General features: G+C 42.2%; 1 protein-coding gene and 1 long non-coding RNA gene across 27 annotated transcripts in view; one reads left to right on the top strand and one right to left on the bottom strand.

The window, feature by feature from the left end:
* LOC103162176 overlaps positions 1-26,517 on the bottom strand; it is a 42,165-nt gene that overhangs the window by 2,101 nt on the left and 13,547 nt on the right. The window contains exons 4-10 of one of the 14 annotated variants that reach the window (XR_003487760.2): positions 20,489-20,625; positions 11,874-12,042; positions 10,591-10,739; positions 9,219-9,293; positions 8,850-8,945; positions 4,120-4,248; positions 66-833 (exon numbers count right to left, since the gene is read on the bottom strand). This is a non-coding gene — a long non-coding RNA (uncharacterized LOC103162176). Of the gene's footprint in view, positions 1-65; positions 4,085-4,119; positions 4,249-4,831; positions 8,946-9,218; positions 9,294-10,590; positions 10,740-11,873; positions 12,043-20,488; positions 20,626-26,517 lie in introns of those variants that run through there. The other 13 variants (XR_004771171.1, XR_004771170.1, XR_003487759.2 and 10 more) reach the window with 13 other exon arrangements.
* Positions 1-26,517, top strand: part of LOC100762270 (killer cell lectin-like receptor subfamily B member 1F) — a 103,416-nt gene that overhangs the window by 70,270 nt on the left and 6,629 nt on the right. For 12 of the 13 annotated variants that reach the window (XM_035448978.1, XM_027429793.2, XM_035448979.1 and 9 more), the window contains one exon: positions 20,329-20,427. In XM_035448978.1, coding sequence (XP_035304869.1) covers positions 20,329-20,427 — 99 coding nt within the window. Of the gene's footprint in view, positions 1-20,328; positions 20,428-22,823; positions 23,139-26,517 lie in introns of those variants that run through there. The other variant, XM_027429792.2, reaches the window with a different exon arrangement.

The raw sequence follows: 26,517 nt of genomic DNA, 5'->3' as shown, positions 1-26,517 counted from the left end.
AGGAAAAAATTACTAAAACACAATCCAGCCTCAAGCTTTGGATACACATAATCCACGTGTATATACTGTATCTTCTTTTCTGTCACAGCCAATTCTCGTTCATCATTAGTTGATAGTTTTCTCTGGGTATTTAGGTCCCTATCACCTTATATGGTTTGAAATAAATTACTTAGTTCTTGAGTTGTTAATCCAATTGTGGGCCAAACCAGTTAATATCTCTGAGCAATTTTTGAAAATCATTAAGAGCTCATAATTGATCTCTCCTAATTTGTAATTTCTGTGGCTGAATTATATAATCAATAAAATCTCCTTTTTGTATTTTTACAGGAGAAATTTGTAACTCTTAACAAGGCAGAATTCTCTTTATTTCATCATACATTTTTCTAAGGTATTTGAGTCTGAATAAGCTAGTAAGGTATACCCCCAAAACTGTTAATGAATTATTTATAATGGCTGTTATATTGATACAAGGTGGGGCTTTTTAACAGCCCTTGTGCAATAATTTCCCCCTGATACCTTTTAACAAGCTTGGAATTAATGTAAGTAGGGACTGTGAAGGCAACTTTTTCTGTATCCTATTCTTGGAAAGTTATAGTGAAATAGAAGTCTTTTAAATCAATCACTATAATAGACCATCCTTTAGCTAATAAAGAAGGCAAGGAAATCTCAGGTTGTAAAAGGCCCATTGGCTGAATCACCTTGTTTATGACTCCGAAATCTTTCAACACTCTTGATTTCCCAGATTTCATGACAAGTATAGGAGAATTCCAAGGACTGGTTGATTTTTCAACATGTTGAACATTGAGCTGCTCCTCTATCAGCTGTCCATGTGCCTGCAATTTTTCTGATGTCAAAGGTCATTGTTCTACCCAGTTTATCAGTTAACTACTTTAAAGATAGCGCTGTTGAAACCTTTAAAAGATCAATAGCTGTTGTGCCCTGCTTATGTACAGCTTGAGTGGTCAGTGATTGTTCTTAATAATAACTTTTTTTCCCAGAAGCATTCTTTATTTTATGCTTTGCTTCTGAAATTGGAGAAATGTTCATCTATGTTTTCCATTGCTATAACATTTCATGTTCCTATAAATTCATAGCTATAGTAGCTACATATGGCTTTAACTTCCCTATATGTCCTTCTGGTCCCATATACTCTATCCACCTTATTTGTTTTACCTGAGATAAAGTTCCAATTCCTAGAAACTGAATATTTACTTCCTGATGAGGCCAATCTGGATACCAAGGATTTGGTGAAATTATCATTACATCTGCACCTCTGTCTACTAAACCTTCAATTACAATGCCATTTATTCATATTTTTAGATTTGGTCTGATCATTTACAGAAGTTCATAAAATACTTCTTTTATGGTATCTCCTGAATTCTTTGTTTGATTTGCCAAAGCTGTTGTATTCTTGAGCACATCCAGAACAGTATGATTTTCAAACAGCAGGCATTAAGTCTTCTAATTGCTCTGTTGATGAGTTTCTCCATTGCTAACATGGAATGATTGAACCAAATTTGATAACTGGTCCTGAAAGTGATCCCCTAAGGTGATTCCTGATGGTAAAGGGTTACTTTTCCTGTCCCTTGTTGATCTGCACTCATTAGTCCAATGACGACCTTTGCCATACCTTCTGCATACTCTAGAAGGTGTGGCCATCTGTTTGGATTATCTCTAGAACAAAAATGTTTCTAGGAACACCTTGCCCATAATCCCTTTCAGATGTCCTTGCTTACCACAATTAAAACGTATGACACTCTGATTATCCTTAAATATTTTTGGAAATCATTTCTATCAAATTTTCATCATAAGTGTGAGATCCAATATCAGCCATATTTCTAATCCATTCTTCTACTGTTAATGATCTTACCTTTAAAGAACTAATCAACATTTTGCATTTTGAATTAGCATTTACAAAAACCAAAGATTCAGTTATTATTTGTCAGGCTTTTGGATCTGCTGCTATTCTATGTATAGCTGAAGCTTTCTTTATAAAAAATCAGTAATTCTTTTGGGGGGTGGCTTGTGTAATTTTAGTAAATGATTCAAACCTCATTCCTGATTCTCTAACCATGTCTCAAGCATTCAGAGATACTAGATGACATAAAGTCAATGTGTGATCATCAAATCCAAACTATCTTTGCAAATCAGCCTATTTTTCTTCACCTAGGAACTGGTCTTGTGAAATATCAATACCTCCATTATTATTATTTCATTGTTCTATTACCCTAGTTTCCTCTTTTACCATGTTCTCAATTACAACTGAGGATCAGCTTCCAATACTGCTGTAGTTTAATCTCTCCAGTTTTGGGGGATAACTCTTTTCTGAATTGCCCATGAATTCAACATTTGCTTCACAAAGAGTTAATGCATACCATATAATTCTCCTCAAATCTAATATCTCTATGGGATTCCATTTTATTTCTTCGTAACCTTTGGGTTGCCTATTGTCTACTGGTTGTTCTTGTATAGTAACTGGATAAACTAAGGTTGGTGTTCTAATAACCCTGGACCACCCCTCTTCAGCTTCATCAGACAGTGGTGTGATAGGTTCTGGTCTAAGTTCCTCTGTCTGTGTCTGAATAGTTTTCTTATTTTCCTTAGTAAGTCTTTCTAAGGCTTGTATCTTATCAACATTAAATCTTTCTAAGGCTTGTATCTTATCAACATTAAATCTTTCTAAGGCTTGTATCTTATCAGTCAATTTTTCATATTTTGTACATTTAGCAAATCACTTGTTAGTGGTAAAATATAAATTACCAAACTGATTTATGACTGGCATTATGTCAATTCCAGCTAAGTTAGTTATCCCTTCATTTATTTTTTCCATTTCAAAGCCATTCTCAGCTGGGCGTTGGTGGCACACGCCTTTAATCCCAGCACTCGGGAGGCAGAGGCAGGCGGATCTCTGTGAGTTCGAGGCCAGCCGGTTCTACAGAGCGAGTTCCAGGATAGGCTCCAAAGCTACACAGAGAAACCCTGTCTTGAAACCCCCCCCCAAAAAAAAGGAAGAAAAAAAGCCATTCTCTGTGGCACTATACAGAGTCCTAACTCCCTGCGTTGTGATATTTCCCCCATTCTCATTGTGGAAATTATTTCTTTGGACTTCCATTGTGTCTTACCAAAACTGCTAGGCTGGCATGGTGGATGCTTGGACTTGGGTGGGAGCATGGCAGGAGGTAAGGGTGCCATGGGTGCAGGTACGGAGGAGGCCTGGATGACAGAGCTAGCATCAGGCCACTGAAGCTGTGGAAGCTGGCAGCAATGGAATGTCCCATGTGCCTGTGTGGAGGATTAGCAGCAGCAGAAGCCTGAGCAGAAACTGTCATGTGGAGGATGCATGTGGCATTGCCCTGGGAGCAGACACTGGGGGACTAGGGTGGGAGAAGCCCACGACCTGGGGAAGGGCGGCCATGGGGAAAGCTGCATGAGGAGTGGCTGTGGAGGGGGAAAGGGGAGTCTCCCACTGCATGACCTCATACCATGCATTGGACACCAACATACTGCGTTATGTAAGTTGTTTTAGTAACAATAAAGACTCAGGAGTCAGATTTTTGGATTAAAACCGGATAGATCAAATCAGCAGTACAAGAGTGACCAATTGACCCTCCTTTCTTTTAACCAGAGACACGGCAAGCACCTCTCTCTCCACATGTCCCAGACCAAAAATCCCCCAGTTCTTCCCTACTCCTTCATGTGTGAATTTTCTGTCTTTATTCTTGGCTTCACTATTGCTAATTCTGGTCAACTATTGACTGGCCCCACCCTCTTATCCAAGATGAATCTTTTTTAGCACAATCTTGGGGAGTCAAAGTGCAGTCAACTAACCCACAACACCTTGCAGAACCCAAAGAACTTCCAGCTCCTTTAGGCCAGCCTGCTCCAATCTTTCTCTGATAGGTACGTTCACTTTGAGTTAGTTTCCTTTGTGACAACTAACCCACAACACCTTGCAGAACCCAAAGAACTTCCAGCTCCTTTAGGCCAGCCTGCTCCAATCTTTCTCTGATAGGTACGTTCACTTTGAGTTAGTTTCCTTTGTGAAGCAAACTTCTGCTCAAATTGTGCTTTGGCCAAATTCTTTCTGTGAGAAGATGGGAATAGAGGCAAAGTTGTTACCTGGTAACAATGACACCAACAGAACACCAATCAGCAGGGAATATTTCCATAATTGACAATGTGCACACAGTCTCTTGGGATGGAGTTGTTGTCAATCTCTTGATGCTGTTCAGATTGAGATGAGTCCTTCTTGATGGGTCAATTCATTGCATGCGGGTGTTAGATCAGAAATTGAGTAAACCTAAAGGTACCTTACAGGGATGGTTTCCCATGATACCTACCCCCCAAAAAGCATTTATCTATCTCTGTCACTTTTGTTCCCACATTAACTTACTACTGGACAGGATTCTACTGAGATCCATTTAAGCTATGAAGGTGAAATTGCACCAGGAAGCCCCATCTCACTGTATCTCAACAGGCTACAGATATCAGGACTAATTGGGATCGTTACAGGTGTTCACAGTCACCTGTCATATGTGAGTCAGTGTTTAGTGATGTATCTAACCATTACCAGAAGCCACTACAAAAGTCAATGTTTGTTTAGTGTTCAAGCCTGGCCCTCTGCCAATTTCCAAACAAGAGAAGACTTGGAAATGTTGAGGAGCATATGTAACAAAGGAAAATTGCCCACCGTGGTGGGGATGGAAACCAACAAGACTGCCGAGAGAAAAACAGCGAGTGATTCCTCTCCTCAGAAAATAAAAGCACATCCACCACACCCTCAAATGACCTCACACACTCTGAGCACATATCCAAATACAGAAAGACTATCTAAGGTGTTCCAAAATTTAATTTTGAAATTTAGATGATGGAGAATTACAATTTTCCATCTTTTTACCCTAAGTTTGTGCCAGGCTTTGATGGTAAGCTGTGTTTCTTGGAGCAATAAATAGGAGTGTCCTATCTTTTAATCCAATCTGTCAGTTTTCTTTGATTGGGAAATTTGATCCATGGGTTTTCAAGTTATTAAAAGGTATGCATTATTTCCTATCTTTTTTTACTCTTGGTTTTTCCCCATGCCTTTCATAATCATTTTTGTTTTTTAAAAATATATTCTTTTCTCACACAATTCATCCTAATTACAGTTTCCCCTCCCTCATCTCTTCACAGTACCCCCTCGTATGCCCTCTCCATTAAATCCATTCCTCCTCCATTTCCCTTCAGAAAACAGCAAGCATCCTAGGGATACCAACTGAACACAGCATAGTAAGACACAATAATAATTGACACAAATACTCATATCAAGACTGGGTGAGAAAATAGATGGAAAAGTGTCAGAGACACCCCATTCCCACTGTAGGAGTCACACAAAGACACCAAACTAACATGTATTGGTTGATGTATTCAGCTCCTTGATCAGGAAGCTCTTCTCTTAGGAATGCAGACTGATACAGAGGGGGAACTGCAGGCGAAAATGTAGGCAGTGCCTGGGAGTCAGCTTACCTGGCACTTGCCCTTCTAAATAAGAAGCATGGCAACCATGCTCCTGAGTATTCCCAGAAGTCAGAACACTAGTAGCCTGTAACTGGCTTGCTGAAGAGTCTGCACTCTCCAGTCTCCTTTATGTGCGTCTCCCACATAAAGACCTTAGTGGTATGATCACTCAATGTACAATCCCAGGTAATGTGTTAGCCAATCGCAGTTCATAGGCTCCCATTATAAAAAGAGTTGCTCAGGTATAACAAAGCAGAGGCTGTTTCCTAAACTGTCTCCAGAGGGGTTCACATCTCAGCCCTTTACCAACCCACTGGCATTTCAGTCTTGTGGGGAACACTCAGATAATGCCAGCAAGAAAACATCTGTAATCCCAGTGTGGCCCTATGTCGAGAAGAGAGTCATTGATAGGGCAATCATCAGAAGGCCCTGGGCCAGTTAGTCTGGCTAATGGAGAGTTAAAAAGACACTTTCCAGCCAGGTAAAGGGTGAGAGGACTCATGCTTACAATGCCTACAGCTGTACTGTCTTCCACCTGAACTCTACCGCATGTGTGCCCACACTCGATACTCAAGAGCAAATATCCACAGGCATTCATTCCCACATCCACCCTACTCCTCTCTCTCTCTCTCTCTCTCTCTCTCTCTCTCTCTCTCTCTCTCTTCTCTCTCTCTCTCACACACACACACACACACACACACACACACACACACACACACAAACAGAAGCCTCAAAGACTGTGGTTGGAGCAAAAGTCAAGGCTATGATTGACCTACACAAAGTGCTGTGACTAGTCAGAAACTGAAGGCCGGGACTGTGACTTTTCTCAAATTATTCAAGAATGTTGCTCTGTCTCATCAAGTCTGATGGATGCCCTCCTATGTTTCAATCCTGAGTGTTGCAACATCAGTCCCTGCAGTGGGTTTTTCTTGCCTTCTCTAAGCTGATCAGGCAGTACTGGTAATACCAGGGGAGAATCAGCAGGGATAGCTGACAGCAGGGGTTTCAGCACAGGCCACAGAATGACAGAGCAGAATGGCGAAGGCAGAGACAGCTGAGTGTGGTCAGGCCATGCTGTGAATATAGCAGGGCAGCTGATGATTGACAGCTGAAAAAGCAGCAGCTGCTCAGTTTGTGAAACTCTAGGACAGGAGGGAGAAGGCGGGAAGGAGAAAGAGGACAAGGGGTGCAGGGCTGACGCTGAAGAAGGATAAAGAGCTGTAAGGAGCAAGTGAAGAGAAACAGCAGGTCTTTGATGCCATAAGTCTCAGAGAGCTAGAAGTCTTCACAGACAAGGGTCTCAGACCTGGGGTTGAGAGCTGTAACACAGGCTTCTGCTAAGCACTAAGAGGACAGAATCCTGGGAACTGAACCCTCAAGTGCTGACCCCCAAGATCATTGAGGTCTGCACTAGGACTGAACACTGGAGGGCTCCAGTTGCTGCTGTCTGCCCACATTGGCTGCAAACAGGTGGAGGACAGAACCCTCAGGCCGCTGGTCTCTGACATGCACACTGCATGTAATTACAAGAATAGCTTGCTTGGGGATTTTGCATAGACATAGCACTGACATTCTTTTACCAAAAACTACATCACAATCTGGGGAAAGCAATTCTGAAAGTTGATGAAGAATTTACATGAGAGTGAACATTTCAGGATAAGCAAAACATACTCATATGGAAAGCTCTTCATACTCCAGTAACTCTGACAAAACTTCAATAAAAAAGCACCCATAGCAGCTTGAATTAAAATAGTAAAACACAATGGTAGAGGGAATAATTGAGCCTTCCGTGGTTAGCAGAGATATGAAAGACTATAAAGACTAAAGAGAGGAGAACTACATTAGAAATGGTGACTATGAAGTTGATCCTGCCAGCCAAGTTAAAGCAATGAAAGGGTGATTGTTGAAAGAAGGAAGAGATGTTGTGAGTGTAAGGTTGATATCCCTGAAGAATAGATAGCAAGAAGAGAAGCTAAACTTTAATACAGCAAACTTACTAGAAATGACAAATACATTGGAGCAATCCATGGAATCCCATGAATGTCTGACAAAGTTCCTCATTTTCTATATAAGGAGTGAGTGAGTTGATGCCAGTGGAAACACAGGACATGATTCAGACTCCATCATGACCACCTCAATGACTAGAAATAAAAGTCTATCTCTGGAGAGTCAGTGAGTACGCATGTTCTAATGCCTGTACACGCACATCTCAGACACATATATTACTGAAGTCATCACTTCCTGTAATGAACTCACTAAATTCTATGCAGTTAAAATTGCACCCCACTTTGACCCTTCTACAAACCCTGATTGCCTGGTTAGAACTTCAGTAATTGTGCAGAAGAAGGGATATTGCAGGTCCGGAGCCCAGTTACAATTTAGCTTTAAAATGATAGCCACTCGCTGTGCACCTCCGTGTCTGACTTGACATACCTACAGCGGACAGGCGAAACATGGTTGAAAAGTGTTGACAGGCTCCTCGCTCCCACCAACCAAAATGTGAAGAATGCCACCAGTCGCATGCGAGACCTACAGCAGAGGTTTCCCTGTGTTGTTAGAACCTGTCCATCTGAAGTTCCCTCCAAGCTATTTGAAAAGTGGCTTGATTCATGACATCCACTTTTCTATTGCTATTCATTTTGGATCATAGAGTTTGGGGGTAAGTTGAACCTGTGTTACTGGACCATTGACATCCATGTTTGGCTTTAGAATAAACTCTCTCTCATGCCTTTTAGGGGAGGCCTATGCTTATTATACTGACAAATTGGTAGTTAAAACTATCTCAGGAGAGGGCATGGAATTCTGTTCAATGACAGAAACTGCAGGTTTTCTACCATGGTTCTGGATAATGCAGTTTTAGCAGAACATAACCAAGAATGACAAAACGCAGCTGAAATTATATTTACATTAAAGGTAAGGATATAAAGATAGAAAAACATAAAAGTGGTTAGGGTGTTCCTATGACAGGCAGAAGGAAGGCGGGAAGGAAAAGAGGAAAGAAGGGAGGGAGGGAGAGAAGTTAGCAGGGAGAGGGAGGCTGGGAGGGACGGACATGACGATAGAGAGGGATGAAAAGACACCCACACAAATAATTAAACATTTAGTTTAAAATATTAATTTGTCCAACATGTTTGTCTGTGCACCCTTGGATCTGGTGCTCAGGGAGGCCAGAAGAAGTGTCAGACTCCCTGGAACTGGAGTTACAGTTGGTTGTGAGTTGCTATGCGTATGCTGGGAATCAAACCCAGGTCCTCTTGAAGAGCTGCTTGTGCTCCCGATTGCTGAGCCATCTCTCTGGTGAATTTATCCAACCATCTGCTGTTGAACACCCGGGATCCATCTTCATTTTGACCTACCTTGGACAGTGGTGTGGAACTACAGTATAAAAGCACAGGTATCACCTTCCTCGCCTCTGGTGTCTAGTGAGGACTTTCTTGCTGCCACTTTACATGCTAGAAGGGGATGAAAAGGCAGAGGGATGAAATGTTCTGTCCCTACACAGCAGGACTCAGTAAAATGACAAAATGATCTTGAAGTTGGTTTAATCCTGTATAAAATGTTATTTCGTTTGTGAGTAATGACTTAGTCACTTCCCCAAAGGCCCCCTTTCTTTTTAAAATGTTATATTTTTGTATTTGATAATGTTGTCTTATTTAGGATTACTACTGCTGTGATGTAACACCATGGCCAAAGCATCTTGGGGAGCAGAGGGCTTATTTACTTACACTTGCATATCACTATTCATCATCAAAGGAAGCCAGGACAGGAACCCAAACAGGGCAGGAACCTGGAGGCAGGAGCTGATGCAGAAGCCACGCAGCAGTGTTGGTTATTCACTCGTTTCTCCTGGTTTGCTTAGCCTGCCCTCTTGTAGAACCCAGGACCACCATCCCAGGCATGGCACCACCCACCATGGACTGGGCCCTCCCCTGTCAATCACTAATTAGGAAAATATCCTATAGGCTTGCCTTCAGCCAATTGTATGGATGCATTTTTCTAATTGAGGTTCCTTCTTCTCAGATAACTTTAGCTTGTGTCGAGCTGACATAAAATTAACCAGCCTACATATCTGTATGCTTGCGTAAAAGGTGCTGTGATCACATTTACATCTTACTCCTTTTTCTGATACCCTTCTACTCCCACTGACTCTCTGTGCTTCTCAGCTTGCCCTCTATCTACCTTTATTTCTCTTCCCCATTCTCCCTTATTTCCGCTCTCTTCCTTTCTTCTTTCCCTTCCTTCTCTTCTCCCCTGCACCCAGGTTCCCTTGCAAGCTTGTGTTCACAATGGCTACGCCACGTCCAGAAGACAGCATCCCATCTCAATCGTCCTCATCCTGGTCTCCTACAATCAGTCCCTCCACCCCTATTCCACTCTATCCTCTGGGTCTTGAAGGAGGTGACATAGATGTCTTTTTGGAAGCTGAGCAGTTACTTATTCTCCATATTTGACCATCTATGATTCCCCACTTTGTCCCACATCTATTTCTGAAAGAGACTTGTCTGACCAAGGCTGAGAGGTGACTGTTCCACAAAGATAAAAATTAATATTTTGAAATTATTTTATCTATATGTACACCTGGCAAAACATCTGTAGTGGACTGCTTCATAGAGGATTTCTCACTTCTTATTACTATTTGATGGAATCCAATTTCAAGATTAATTTTGGTGGGGGGGAACATAGCAGACTATAAACATTTCAATATTTATAGTCATATATCCAGAAATCTGGTTGTAGATATTGTTTTTTGTTTGTTTGTTCTTGAGAAGGGTTTCTCTGTGTGTATCCTTGACTGTTCTAGAACTAGCTCTGAAGACCAGACTGACCTGGAACTCAAAGAGATTGCCCCTTCCTCTTGAGTTCTGGGATTAAAGGAGTTCATCATCATTGCCCAACTTTAACATTCCAAACTATTCTCTCTCTCTCCTCCCTCTCTCTCTCTCTCTCTCTCTCTCTCTCTCTCTCTCTCTCTCTCTCCTCCCTCCCTCCCTTCCTCCCTCCCTCCTCTATCTTGTTTAGCACAATTTTCCATGGTGGTAACACTATTATCTTTTCCCCACCACAATGAATAATGATTTCAATTCCCCACATTCTCACCCACACTTAGTGGGGAAACGGTCTTCTTAGTTTAGTCATCCAATAGTAGGAGGTGATGTCTCATTGGTTTTAATTCCTCAACCCTGACACGTCTTCTTCTAAAGGTTGTTCTTGATCTTCCAGTCACATGTTTTGTCCTTGTGATTTTCCTAGACAATCAGACACAATGTTCCAGATCAGGAAGGGCAAAGTTAGCCTTTAGCCTGCTGGTGAGGTGCAGGGTCAGAAAGGTGTGATAATGTCTCAGGGTGTGGGTGCCCATAAATTCCCCCATTGCTTCTGGCACTGCCTCTGCAGGCTCGAACAGGGAACTGAAACCTGGTTTCCCAAGATGTCATAATGAAGGGCATGCTCTTGCATCTCATTCATTCATCCGTGCCTCTTCTATACCACCAAGTATAGCACTTCTCCATTTCATTCTTTCTAGCAGTGTCACTCTGCCCGTGGCTAGCCCCCCCCCCCAACTCATGGGGATGACAGCAATCTATTATTTCTTCTAGTAACTGGCCTTCTCAGCTCCTTCAAGGAACAGATGCTTGAGGTCTCCAGGATGGCAGCTAATCGAATGGTTCTTCAGCCATACCTGCAGCTGGGGGTGAGCCCACCAACTGTCTACTCCCCCCCTCCCCATGTCATCCCTTGTCAGCAGGAAGAAGCCAGACTTAAACCTGTGTCCATATATACCCAAAAAGATTGGGATGTTGGGAAGCTCCACCTAGCCCCTTTCCTCCCAATCCAGACCCCACCCCTGAGAAAGTCTGCCATCTGGCCGCTCCTCCCCTGGAACTGCACAAGATGGCCTATAGACTATTGACGATCTGGCCAATAGATCTGCAGGTGTGCTCTCATGTTCTCTTTCCTGCCTTCCTAACAGTCACCCGGGGGGCTCTGCTTTGCCCTGTTCTCTAAATGTAGATTTATTAATCCAGTTTGTGGCTTACTGTATCTGCAGCAGAGGAATCAGGTAACCGGGGATCCAATATTCAACAGCCATCAGACTCAAAGTGCCTCCTTAGTCCTTCTTGTGTATTTCTCTACCTGTTTCCCCGACTCCCTCTTACTCTCTGTGGCTACTTCCTGTCAACCAGCTGCTAGCTCTGCCTCTTGACTAATGTTGATTTTATTTAATTAACTCAGTTTCAGAGTTCACAATGTAATCAAATAGGCTGCCACACCATGGTGGGAGAGCGGTGCTGAACTGGGCTACCAGGAAACATGGCTTCCTGCCCTCTCTCCGCTGTCTTTCCAGTGCTGGGGAGTATGTCTTTGTCTTGTGTTCTCACCTCTCTTGCACAGCCTAGAAGAAGTGTTTGGTTTCTAGCTGGTTCGCACGGGTGTTTGTGTGAGGGTCAACTGGAAACTTTCAAGTTCCTTCATGAAAAACTGGAAGTCAGGAGTCTTTCCTCACTGTTTTCACTTTAATCCTCATGATCATTACTGACGTTGTGCTCCCTAGAAAAGAAAACGTTTATTCGGGCTCACAGTTCTCGATTCCTACAGCCCAGGGTCATCGTGGGGAACACGGCAGCTGGCGGGCAGGCATGGCTCTGGACCAGGAGTACAGAGCTTACACCCTGATTCACAAGGAAGCAGAGGAAGAATTAGGAAAGGAGTGGCCTTTTGAAATCTCTAATTGACTCACTTCCTCCAACAAGACCTTGTAGGGGATGCCCTAACCACCTGCTTGGGGCTGGTTACAGGCGTGCCTGGCCACGCCCGCTAGGGCGTGGTCAGGTGATGTGAGGGAGGTTTAAGAGTGAGGGGCACGCACATGGGAGCTCCTTCTTCCCCTTCTCCTTCAGCTTGCTCTACTTACCTCATTCCCTGCCAGTTGGCTAGACTGTTCTGAGTAAGTAGGGCACTCCTAAGCAAATACCCTATATACCTGCCTCGGTATTGGTATTTCACTTCAAGACCTCAACTCTTATTCACTTGAAAACAAGCCACTGGGACCAAGCACTCAAGAATATGAGCCTATGCAACAGGGCCACTCTCATTCAAACCACCACATTGCACTCCATGACCTCATAGGTTTGTGGCCACACCATAATACAAAATGCATTAAATTAAACTTCATAAGTCTCCATAATCTTTCAGTTTCAAGATTGCTTAGAAGTCCAAAGTCCAAAGTCTCTTCTGAGACATGGGGAAATCTCTTAATTGTAATCCTCTGTAAAATCAAAACAACAAAATTACAGACTTTCAAGATTCAGTAAACACAAATATACCTTTCCAAAAGGGAAAAAAAGCACACAGCGCAGAAATACTAGATCAGCGGGAAACTGGAACCCAGCAGGGCAAACCCCTAACCCTGTAGCTCTCCACTGGATGTCAAAGGGCTCCATGGCTCAACCTTCCGCTTTGCTGATTGCAACGGGCTTCTTCCTCTTGAGCTGGTTCCATTTTCTGTCTTCATACTTCTGGCATCTCGAATATCTATCTCAGAGTTTCCCATGAAATCCAGGGGTCACTTTCACTTTCACAGAATGGATCTCTGGACTTCAATGCAGTGAATCAGAATCCCTCAGAGGCACTCCTAAACCATAGAGGAAGCATCCACAAACCCTTTACCTCTGTGTGCTGCATGACTCTAAACCCAGAATCATGTGGCCAATGCTACCAAGTGCTACTTTTTGCTTGGGGTGGAAGCTGGCTGCCTCTTTAAATTACATTTGCAGAAGCTTTGATTTATTGTTGCTTTTTCAGAACAGATTTTCATTGTAGATATACATAACAGTAATCAGTGTTAGTGGAGATATCAGATTCTCTTGAAATCTCTCTGCCAATGAGATGAATTCAAAACTCTTCAGTTGAGGCTTGGGGACATTCTTAGGACAAGGAAACAATTTAAAGAATCTAAATTCTATGTCTAAAATCACAAGTACAGTCTTTAAATTCAGTAGCTGATATTGTTCCCCCTTGAATCCTCTTGAGCCAGGCCTCCATTGTCTTACTGCTCTCACCACTGCTGTCTTCCAAGCTCCTACTAGAATGACATTAAGCCTGCTTATAGCATTCGGCCACTTTCATAGTCCAGAGTCCCAAATCTTCCACATTGTTCTAAAACAGAGCGTAGTCAGGCCTGTCACAGCATCATCCCACTTCCTGGCACCAATTTCTGTCTTAGTTATTTTTCTATTGCTATGAAGAAACACCATGACAAAAGCAATTTATAAAAGAAAACATTTATTGGACTTTAGAGGGTTAGTCTATAATCATCATGTTGGGGAGCATGACAGTTGGGAGACGGCCACAGTAGCCAAGAGTTTACATCCTGATCCACAAATTGGAGGCAAAGAAAGAACTGACTGCATTTGAAATCTCAGAGCCCATGTCCATTTACATATCTTGTCCAATAATACCACACCTCCTAGTCCTTCTTAAACAGTTCGACCAAGTAGAAACTAAGCACTCAAATGTATGGGGGTCTATTCTTATTCAAATCGCTACTCTCATTTTCCCTTTATCTTGTCAACTATAACCTTGGTTGTAAAAACATTTTAGATTTATGTGGTCCTGTTTATCTTACTTTTTGTTGTCACAAACCATTACGAAGTACAATGTCATGGGTATTTCATCTTTTCTTACAGGGATTTTATAATTTTAGGTTTTGTGTTTATCTACTTAAACCATTTGAGTTTTTATATAATTATATATAATTTATGTAATCTTGTTTTCTAAACATTATTCATTGAAGGGATTATTTGCCCTGTTTACATCAATTGTCAAGATAATTTCCCTATTTACATCAAATGTCAACAATTTTTATATGTTCTTGGTTCTGTGCTATTTTCCTTTGGTCTGTTTGAATCTATGCTAGTACAACACATTTAGATTACAGTAGATTACTAATATGTTTTCAAATCAGGCAGCATGTGTCTTTCAAGATGGTTTTTGATGTTTTAAATCCTCTGAGATTCCTTTTAGATTTCAGGATGAATTTTTCTATGTCTGCAAACAAGCAAGTGTTTGGCCGTTATGGCTGCCGAAGGGGCAGGCATTGAAAGGACCAGCTTCCCTTCTGGCAGCCATAAGGGCCAAACACGTGCTCTATGACCTTGTCTTAGTCACTAGAAAGTCAGATGCCTGCCTCGTGACAAGGAACCAATCAGAAGTTAGCTGGTGGCGCTATGCTTTACGACCCTGGGTGTGCTTTACGGACAAGCACACAGCAATGATACGCAGAGCATAGCAACCACCCTGGGAGGGCCTATGGGCCATAACAACCAGTTGACCAATCAATACAGGGCAAGCCCTCCAAGCCTGGAGGCACACCAATCATGAGCCTGTGCGTACCCCTAGACACTCCCCTTACGCACGCTGTCCTATAAGATCTCTCGGGAGGCCCTAGGAGCTGTCTTTGCTAGCCATCCGCCATGGCGGGTGAGTGAAAGACCCGAGCTAACATGGGGTTAGCTCATTAAATTACAATAAAGCCTCGTGCAGTTTGCAGCAAGCTCTCGAATCCACCTGGTGATAGGGGTGATCGTGGTCGTGGCCTGGGACCCCGGATACCTGAGTTTTCCGGGGGTCTAACAGCATCTGACCTTAGTGACTAAGACAAGGTCAGACAAGCATGTGTTTGGCTGTTATGGCTGCCGAAATGGGGAGCTGGTCCCTTCATGCCCACAGGCAATACAGAATCTGTTCTCCAGTATCCAGGAGACAACCAGAACATTCCATTCATGACCTTAAATTTGGCAGCCATACATACCCCTCTTTGAAAAGAGGGGTCTATTTGTGATGACCCTAGCCAACAGGTTGTTTTTCAATGGCAGATCCTGAGAAGGAAGGTCCAGCGGATCCGAGATAAAGAAGATAGAACAGGGGAGCTTGGGAGGTCTTGCAGAAGCTGTGTCTCATGCCAATCAAGATTTATTAGAAATATAGCATCTCATAAACTATTTCCAGGGGAGAAATGGGACAGAGTCAGAAGAAAGCTATCATACAATGGGATGGAGCCAGCAGGAAGCTAACCAAGCACAAAGGGAACATAGAGCATCAAAAGTGCATGCCAGAATAAACACGTCCTGGCCTTGAGGCTGGTAACTCCCATTTTTAATGAAGGAAAAAATCTATGATTCCATGTCCAAAACGATAAATTCTTTGGCCAGAATGTTCAAGTTCTCCAGCCTGGCCTTGCCAAGTTTACCTCTGGGCAAGGACAAAGAATTATTTTCCTTTTGTCCTTTGATCAAGGCTTCTGAGAACATCTTAGACAGGTCTGTATCTCAACAGCCTGGGATGCTTCCTCATAAATCTTCTGCACCCCTTTCTTACTCCCTTCTCTGTGATGCATCTCTTTGGTTTTAAAACGGGCTGGGGCTGCAACTTCCCAACTTGTCCCCAAATGTCCCACAGAGGTGCTCTGGTCTGTATGACAATGCCTAACCAGGCGTTGGTGGTACATGCCTTTAATCCCAGCACTCGGGAGGCAGAGGCAGGTGGATCTCTGTGAGTTCAAGGCCAGCCTGGTCTAGCTACACAGAGAAACCCTGTCTCGAAAAACAAACAAACAAACAAAAATTCCATATATGAACAGAAAACTGTTTTTCAGACACTTCAGACTTGCTGTAATAGCTTGCGCATTCCAAATCCTGATACAGAACACAGACTCTTTGACTAAGCTCTACTGCAGTTACACCCGTGGCAGTCAGCATTGGATAAAGCAGCTCTCTCCTCTGCCAGAGAGTTCAGTAATCTAAATGAAAGAAATGTGTAAGACTGAGGTAATACTCAGGATAACATGACATGAGGGAATATGAAAAGGGTCCAGAAACTGAGGTAGAAAATTGGTCAAATTGTCATGAAATTGCATTCTATGACTCAACTGAATTTACTATTATCAGTAACTCTGCAACATTTTTAATTTGTCATTATCCCTATATGGTGGAAATCATGTGATTATCCTTATAAAAGGACTTTTGGTTAGGAACTATTAAATTATAAAAGTTAAAATCAGGAAACCATCTTAGAGTCATCAAATCTGCTTCATTATTATCTTCACGTCAGAGTCAGGGGAAAGTGAAGGCATCCTGTGGATAGCAAAGCAGGTACATCCAATGTTCATGTAGCCTCTTCAGACTAATGACTGTTCCACTCAATCTAATATAATACAGAAGAGCCATGACAAGACATAGAGCTCATCTTTCAGGACACAGTATCTGTGCAGTTTCTTATATCTTAGGGATAAGAGAGAGAGATTTCTAAAGTCACCCAAATAACTTTTACCTTTAGTTACAATAAACAAACAAAAAACACTTTCCGAGGAAGGAAGGAAGGAAGGAAGGAAGGAAGGAAGGAAGGAAGGAAGGAAGGAAGGGACAGAAGGAAGGAAGGCAGGAAGGAAGGAAGGAAGGAAGGGAGGGAGGAAGGGAGGAAGGAAGGAAGACCACTGTTTACTAAATAGTACTCTATACCAGAAATTCAGTTTTGGAATTTATAAAAATTGTTTCATAAATTCTAAAAGTTTGTGAAGTAGATATTGTCCAGCCATTTCACAGATGAGGAAATTTATGGTTTATTAGGGTTAAACAGATTTCCCCAATATTATACTGTACTGCACTATGTTATATTGCAATAATTTGAGATGTGAGTGCTCTTATTCTTAGACTTTAGTAAAAGCCATTAAAATGGTGACTTATGAAGCTTTCTCTATTTTACACAAAATGGATTTTCAAAGGGGGGAGAGATTGAGAAAAGACAGAAATATGAAATAAAACACATATGTAAAACACGAAACATGGTTTATTAGGATAATTTATTGGGCTTTGTCACTCTATGTCAACACTAGTGTTCAGGAGAAATTCTAGGCAGCTATAAGTACTGGTTTCCTCATATTTGGGATCTTATCTGGTATCTGTTACTGCCTCCTTTTCCAGAAAATAGCATTCCTACACAGTGGGAATTGACGACCCATGGTCGCATTCCACAAGTCCGATGAACTGTGTGTTTCATTCCATGACAGTTTTGTGTTACCTCTGACTATACAGATTGCTTCCAGAACCGCTGCATATAAGTTCAAGTCTCTTCTACTAAATTTGTTATTTGTACAGGACCTATGTGTATATTACTATATGTTTTAGATAATTTCTAGATTAACTACAGCATCATAGATGGTCTCAGTACCATGCAGATAGCTGTGGGATTAAATTAGATTAAATTAGAGATGGAAGAGCCAGCTTAACTCCACATTAACTTTATAAACAAAATTATTGTTTTCCCTATGAAATTCCCTGTTTTAATTGTCTAGAAGAAAATGAAATTGACAAATATATGATACTTGATGACCACATTTCAAAAATCAATACATTTCACTATTTAATACATATCAGACATCCACTGTTGACATAGTTACCAAGGGAAGCAGAGATACCTAACATGGCATTTGTGCAGAGCAGTGTGGTAGACATAGTGTATGTCACATTAAGTAGGAGGCATTGTTGTGACCCAGAATGTCTCACCCATAATCCATGAGGTTCGGTCTGAGTGGGGTTGTGGACCTGGAAGCTCCCAGCAACCCAGTGGCGATAAAGACCAAACACAGGCATCCTGTCATCTTTAGAGAGCTCTCAGTTCCATGTTGTACAACTAGAGTCATTTCTTTATTAGCCATCTTTTCTGGTGTTTCTTAACCATCCTGTCATGACCACGAGGAAACCATTTCTTTCCTTCTCCTCTCTGCTCTCGTCCCTCGCCCCAACTCCTGTCCTCCCTAGTCACTCACACACCTCTGCACCAGGTGCAGGCCTATCCAGATGCTTAGGCCCACAGAGATGCAAATAGGAGGCATATTACCCTGAGGCCATGGTAAACAATAGTAGCCTTACTGGCATTAACAATACAATAGTGGGTGGTGCTCCTGTTTAGTGAAACCCAAGGCTGGATCTCAAAATATTCCATAGTGGAAATATTTGGTCCCCCACAAGGCATGGAAATCCTGTGTTCACAGATAAGCACTAGGGGAACCAGGAATGTTAAACACACAGTGTTGTTGTTCCATCAAAGGAAGGGATGCATTATCTGGAGGAGTGGACATGGCTATACCCTGGAGACTTGTGTACTAACTGGGTGGCTGAGACCACACCGAATCCTCTCCTATGGTGAGCTTGTCAATCTATAGAACCTATGTTTGTGGAAGATGTCAAATGTACTTTACAAAGAGTTTTGCTGTGGTCACATCAAAAGCTTCATTTTGTATACAGGATTGGAGTTAGTTATCACCAGGCAAGTTTTCACCAAATTGTTCTGTGCTTAAGTATGCCAAAAATAAACTACTTGGAGTCAGACTCCAGAAGTTTGAACCAACACCGGGTACTGAGCCATGTTGAACTGAATTGTCTTCTTGCCTACAGTAGATTATTACACTACTGGCTATAGTGGTCACAGAGAATCCTGAAATGTTATAGCAGAGTACCTCTTATCTGCTACAGATATAATCTATGCCGTGTTACACCACAGTATCCCTTATCTGCTACAGACACAGTGCCTCCATATCTGCTATACCTACAGCACAGTAACCCCCATATCTGCTATAGATACCATGTATATCATGTTGAAGGGACCAGCTTCCCTTTCGGCAGCCATAACGGTCGAACATGTGCTTCTATGACCTTGTCCTAGAAACTAGAAAGTCAGATGCCTGTCTCGTGACAAGGAACCAATCAGAAGTTAGCTGGTGGCGCTATGCTTTACGACCCTGGGTGTGTTTTACGGACTATCGAACAGCAATGACGTAGAGAGCATAGCAACCACCCTGGGAGAGCCTATGGGCCATAACAACCAGTTGACCAATCAACACAGGGCAAGCCCTCCAAGCCTGGAGGCACACCAATCGTGAGCCTATGCGTACCCCTAGACACTCCCCTTACGCTGCCCTATAAGATCTTTCGGGAGCCCCTAGGAGCCGTCTTTTCTAGCTGTCCGCCATGGTGGGTGGGTGAAAGACCCGAGCTAACATGGAGTTAGCTCATTAAATTACAATAAAGCCTCATGCAGTTTGCATGCAGCAAGCTCTCGAATCCACCTGGTGATTGGGGTGACCTCGAACGTGGCCTGGGACCCTGGATACTTGAGTTTTCGGGGGTCTAACAATGTCATGTTACAGAACAGTACCCACTATTTGCCATTTCAGTGTCTGTAGCTTCTGTTATGTCAACAGCGGTCCTAAACCATTAACTATAAAATTATAGGAATTATTAGCTTGGTGTTTTAAGCAGGACACTACCCTGATCAGCAACAATGAGGTCTCACAGCATGTACGTCAAGAGGCGAATCACCAGTGCTTGTGTCCCAGCAACACCCACTCACTCAGTAATGGCCTCAAATTGAAAAAGTATTGATAACAACAGTGCAGCCATGCCAAAGAGCAGCCATACTGCATTCCTTTAAATGAAAGGTGATAGATAGTATGAGGTTCTCCACCTACTGGAAAACATTGTTCTTACCGTCACACATCAAATTGTGTGACTTATAGCCACCAGATGTAGTATGGGCTTGGTTAAGAAGGAAAACTCTGTGTGTGTGTGTGTGTGTGTGTGCGTGTGTGTGTGTGTGTGTGTGTGTGTGTAACAGTGTGTACAGAGTGTAGCACTATCTCCAGTTTCAATCAGTCCACTAGGTGTCTTGGAAATAGTCTTTAGAGATGAGGGAGGTATTATGTGGTGACAAAATCACCTCTGACTTTTACCTCAGATGTACTCAAGTGGATTTAACAAGTGTATTCTTTGCACTTCTTAGATGCCTGTCGGTTCCCATACTGGCATCAGTTGGCTCTGAAACTCCGCTGTGCTTGGCTGATTCTTCCTGTCTTGAGCCTGACTGGACTCAGTGTCTTAGGTAAGTGAGGTAAGAGCTTCAGCTTCATAATTTCCCACATAAACATTAGTCTTTTTCATACCTGGAGCCTAGGAGAAGGTCAATGATACTGAACGTTTCAGGACAACAACTCTGGTCCACTACAGAAACATCACGATTCTTCCATGCTCTCAATTTTTCTGAGAGCCATTATGGGGGATGGCATATGTGCATCTAGAACTGCGGAAAAATGAAAGTTACAACTGTGACAAAAATATGACAGAAATGAAGAAGACTGGAAGGCCCCATATTTAGACTGCTAACCCTTCCCTTGAGATGGGTGTGACTGAAGATGAGCAAGCTCAGGTGTGACTGTGAGCAAGCTGAGGGTTTCAGCAACATCCACAGACTGACTTCTCAATCAGATCATATGGAACCTCGGAGCTGTGTGAATCCATGTGTTCTGGGCTTTTCTGGTTCATATTTCCTGTCTCCACACTTGTCCCTTAATCCACTTGGCTGTTATTTTATCCTCAGTTACTTTGTCTGAAGTTAATTAATAGAAACGAAGCATAATATGACTCCTTTGTTATTAATTATGATTCCTTGACATATGACAGCATTAACCTTGTTCCAACATGCACTGATGAAGCAACCACTTTGGGAAATTTTTATGGTGTAGCAGGAACAAGGTAGAATAGAGCATAACACTTTCCCATAGCTTTGTTGTCATCTTTAGATTTAACTAGTTATCTATGCTGAGGGAGTGGAGACTTGGATTTTTGGCAGCTCTTATTAGAGACTAATATGACTAATCAATTAATAACTGAATATAGTGGGATGAATCAATTACAAATATATAGAAAGCAATTTCATGAAGTACAGAGAATTATGCTGATGGAGAGCTAGGAAGGAGTTCGAACAGGAATAATAGTGTTTTAGAAGGTTAATAAAGGAAAACAAGTCACGAATATACAGATTTTACATGAAGCCTATCACTACAATCTTTGATTGGTGATTCATGCAGGACCTCTTAAAGGGAAAAGAACAGTTATTTTCTATTGAACTAAATTATGTACCAGCAGAGAAGATCTGGAAGTGGACAAATGGCTTGATTTTAAGTCCTGATCTGTCAGTTTTAAATGAACTAATTTGAACATGTAACTCACATCCATTTTCCTGAAAATTAAATTTTAAATTAGTTTACAAATTCTTAAGAGGGTCAGAGTAGGCTGAAAGACAATTCCAAAATTGGCTGAAACTTTTCATGTACAAGTAGATATCAGCAATTTATAGTAATGCATGCGCATACGCGTGCATACAGATTGAAGAAAGAAGCTAAAGGATGAAAAAATAAAATGTAGGGACATTTACAGAAGCCCAGCTGAGGGAAGTCCATAGTTTGATTAGCATGCTGGGTACTAGGGTGACATCAAATTTGCTGCTAAGGCCAAGGGACTCTGTGAAGAAATGAGCAAAGGAAAAGTGACAGCTGTGAGGGAGCCCTGCCTACTGCCTGATGTGTGACATCCTCTGCTGGACACAGGCTAGTCTTGAGAACTCATCCCTTCCTTGTTATCACCCAGAAGCTCCCGGTGTTGGTGCTTGACTTCTGGTCTCATTGCCACCTGCAGTGATCCCAGGAACCCTGGGTGTGCGGTGACGATTAGTGACTAGTGTTGTGATAAACCCAAGACCCACCAGCTATGGGATGAGACAGGAAGAAACTGGATTCTGTTCCATGTGAGTTGAGGCTCTTTTTCTCTCTCTGCATCCAATTCTGTAGACCCACTGTGTTCACTGTGTGTGTTGAATACTTTTTTGTTCACTTTTTTTTTTTTTTTTTTTTTGAGACAGAGTTTCTCTGTGTAGCTTTGGAGCCTGTCCTGGCACTTGCTCTGTTGACCAGGCTGGCCTCGAACTCACAGAGATCCACCTGGCTCTGCCTCCTGAGTGCTTTGGGATTAAAGGCGAGAGCCACCACCGCCCAGCTGTATGCTGAATACTTTGAGTACCCACTGTGTGTAACTGTTGTCATACATTCATGTATGTCTCAATAGCTTTCCTAAATATTAGCAGGTTATACCCCATCTATTTCAGGAAGCTGAAACGCAGCAAAGTGAAGATGCTTTCCACATGGTCACATGACATGTTAGTAGTAGCATAAGGAGTTTTCACCCCCAGTTCCAAAATCTTCTCCCTTTTATACGTCATTATGAAGATTCTTACTGGAAGTATTCTCCAGTGAGGGCGAAACTGGAAATCACAGCTTCTACCAGCTGTATCTTTACTGTTTATACATGTTTATAATGTTTGTTACTGTGCTTAGACACTGTGTAATCTACAGCACCTTTACAAGTCCACAGAAAAATAAGTGGCTGGTGTGATAACTGCAAGAAAATCCTAAACTCTAGGAACAGCTATTAATTTCTCTTTAGATTGTGAATCACTGGCAGGAACATGAAAACAACTTCATCTCACAGAAAGAAGTGTTTTCTGAGACCTGTTCTGCAGACAACCACTGGATCTGCCAAAAGATTCTGAAACATGACTGAAATCCTGTGTCCTGACTCCTGATTGGGAATCTCATCTCTATTACTTTACCTTCCACACCAGATATCTGCATTGAACTGTCAAGTCTGTCGGCCCTCCCAGTGCACAGTTGGTGGCACAAAACATGGACTATAAAACCTCTGTGACTTACAGATGCTCACTTCCAATGTCTTTATTCTATAAATGTACACAGACACAGATGTGCCTTTTTTTTTCACTTTCTTATTAATTTATTTTTTTACATTCCAATCCCAGTCCCCACTCCCTCCTCTCCTTCCGCTCCCCTCACTCCCCCCCCCCATCTGCTCCACAGAGAGGGCAAGGCTTCCGATAGGAAGTCTACTAAGTCTGTCCCATCATCCAGTTGAGGCAGGACCAAGGTGCCTCTCCACCCCCACACCCCTGTGTATAGGCTAAGCAAGCTATCCATGTAGAATGGGCTCCACTAAGTCAGTTTGTACATTAGTGTTACATCTAGGACCCACTGCTAGTGGCCTCATCTATTGTCCCAGTCACACCATTGTCACCAATATTAAGGGAGTCTAGTTCCCCATTTGTCAGACCTGAGTCAGTGATCTCTCACTAGTTAGAGTCAGCTGATTCTCTGGGTTTCCCCAGAGGTCTTGACTTCTTTAACAAGTGGGATTACTGCGGATGTGGACCCACAGGTGGCCACAGGATCTGAGTCAGTGTTTATTGACATGCCTAAATATGACTTGAATCCAGGACAAATGTTTATGGTTAGCCAGGTGTTCAAACACTGCCTTCTGCCAATTACCAAACAAAACAAGAGATGAAAATCTTGAGGAGGTTATATAGCAAAAGAAAACTGTGCACCATGATGGGAATGAAAGCTAACATGGCTGCCATGAAGAACAGCAAGGGATCAATCACTCTCCTCAAAAATTAACAACACATCCAATGCACCATCAAGGAATCTCCCTCTCTCCATATATCCCTATAAAGACAAAAAATCTGAGATGTTCTAATATTTAATTTTGAAAGTTGGAGGATGCAGTAGGATCACAATTTTCCATGTTTTTACTCTAAGTTAGTGCTGATCTTTGATGGTGAGCTGTGTTTCTTGAGGCAATAAATGGGCAGGCCCTGTCTTTTAATCCAGTCTGCCAGTCCGTTTTCTTTACTGAATGATGGGGACCATAATATGGAAGTTACTATTGAAAGGTGTGTATTATTTCCTGTCGCTATATATTGCTTGTTTCCTCCCCATTGTCTGTCTTTCTCTCATGCTAAAGGAGTCCTTTACACATCTTCTGTGGAGCTCTCTTGGTGGCCATGAATTTTTTTTGTTTTTTCAATTCAGGGTTTCTCTGTGCAACAAGTCCTACCTGTCATGGAACTCACTCTATAGACCAGGCTGGCCTCGAACTTGCATAGCTCTGCCTGCCTCTGCCTCCCTGAGTGCTGGGATTAAAGGCTTGCTCCAATACTACCTGGCTGGCCATGAATTTCTTTAGCCTACTTTCACTCTTTTTTTAATATGCATCAGCAACAATCTCAGGATTAATGCATTAAAAGTAATATATGCTTATTACTGCCATATTGCAATTAGTTATTTGGGTCATAAAGGATGATTTAAATACATTGATGAAATGTTGTTTTTTTAACAGTGGTCAAGAATTGCATTCACATACACAATGTAAACACCTCTACAACATCTTTCTTTTCATATTTCTTCATCAATGTATCCTAACAGCAGGGGAGCATGGCTTCCTGTGCTGTACTCAGCTAATGCAAATAAATGAGGGTGTGAGGTGGAATTTGAAGTCTTTTGCTGGATAATAGTCTTTGGAGACAGCCTAGAGGAATGTGACTAGTTGTTCATCTTCACTTTTCTTCTGATATCCTTCTTTTCTCTTTTGTCCACTGGAGATTTTAAATACTTGTTTAGAAATCCAACCTTAGAGGATGGAGCAATTGCTGTTGATGAGAACTTAGGTTCTGTTCCCAGAACCCATGATGGCAACTCAAACCCTCTGTAACTCTGCAGGATTTGACACCCTCTTCTATACTCCTTGGGAACCCTCAGGCACTTGGAATACATATAAATAAAAATAAATCTTTAGAGAAAAAATGTCTAATTCTGTTCCCTAAGATGGGGCCTATGGTTATTTCTGACTGCAGGAAATTCTGTTTTCAATGAAGTCACACTGCAGGTCCAGTCTTGGCCACGAGCTTTGTAGTGCATATATTCTGAATCTAATTCTATGTCTATTTTTTTTATCACACAAAGTGAAATGTGACTCTTGAGGGCCATTTGTTACATGCATGTAAACACTTTCCTATTACTTACCACTTGTTTAGCAAATAATCAAGCTGCTTGGTTGGATTATAATGCTTTTATAAATTGGAATCCATTGTGGTTACTGCTGTACACAGACAGAAATAACCCTGGTCTATAACAACAACACAATATGAACATCTAAAAAATGTTAAAAATGCTAATCATTTTAACCAGAGCAAGCAAATCAGTAGCAAGTGATGCATGCTCATTTTAGATTTACCTCATGAAGTTTTTTAACATTAAATTAGAACTACTGAAGGAACCGGCTTCCCTTTTGGCAGCCATAATGGTCAAACATGTGCTTCTATGACCTTGACCTAGACACTAGAAAGTCAGATGCCTGTCTCGTGACAGGGAGCCAATCAGAAGTTACCTGGTGGCGCTATGCTTTACGACCCTGGGTGTGCTTTACGGACAAGCGCACGACAATGACGTAGAGAGCATAGCAACCACCCTGGGAGGGCCTATGGGCCATAACAAACAGTTGACCAATCAATACAGGGCAAGCCCTCCAAGCCTGGAAGCACACCAATCGTGAGCCTGTGCGTACCCCTAGACACTCCCCTTAGGCTGCCCTATAAGATCTTTTGGGAGACCCTAGGAGCCGTCTTTTTCTAGCTGTCCGCCATGGCGGGTGGGTAAAAGACCCGAGCTAACATGGGGTTAGCTCGTTAAATTACAATAAAGCCTCGTGCAGTTTGCAGCAAGCTCTCGAATCTGCCTGGTGATTGAGGTGACCTCGAACGTGGCCTGGGACCCCGGATACTTGAGTTTTCGGGGGTCTAACACTACAATGGGATAAATGACTATAAATATTATTGTCATTTGTGCCTTATTCAGCATGACAATCATCTTCACATCCTGAAGCTTCATATATTGCTGCAGCATTGGCATGTGATTAAATATTTCCACAGGTCGAGTCAGATGACTTTTGCCCTGGCTGACTCTGACATCCATGGAATCTTGAGTAGTCACCTGAGGACTGACTGATAGACACACCACATGTTTCCAGTGTGTTTTGTCAGCTTGTTTACATGACCATTGAACACAGTTGGAAGACACAACAAGACTTGACCTTCCGTGCAGCTCTGTGTACTCTCATGCACTTTCTGCTGGATGAGCCATGTTCAAGGGTGGTGAATTGATGGAAGGAGTTTCAAGTCACATTGCACATGGCACAAATATAAGGAAAGGCATGGAACTAGGGCTTTATTTAACCATATAAAACTTCAATATCATTTTGTTTTGTAGCAAACTCCAGACAGCATGTGTGT

The sequence above is a fragment of the Cricetulus griseus genome, chromosome 8 (genome assembly GCF_003668045.3).
Source record: "Cricetulus griseus strain 17A/GY chromosome 8, alternate assembly CriGri-PICRH-1.0, whole genome shotgun sequence".
In the NCBI taxonomy this organism is placed as follows: domain Eukaryota; kingdom Metazoa; phylum Chordata; class Mammalia; order Rodentia; family Cricetidae; genus Cricetulus; species Cricetulus griseus.
Note: the sequence above shows the minus strand (reverse complement) of the source record. Positions and strands in the feature narration are given on the sequence as shown.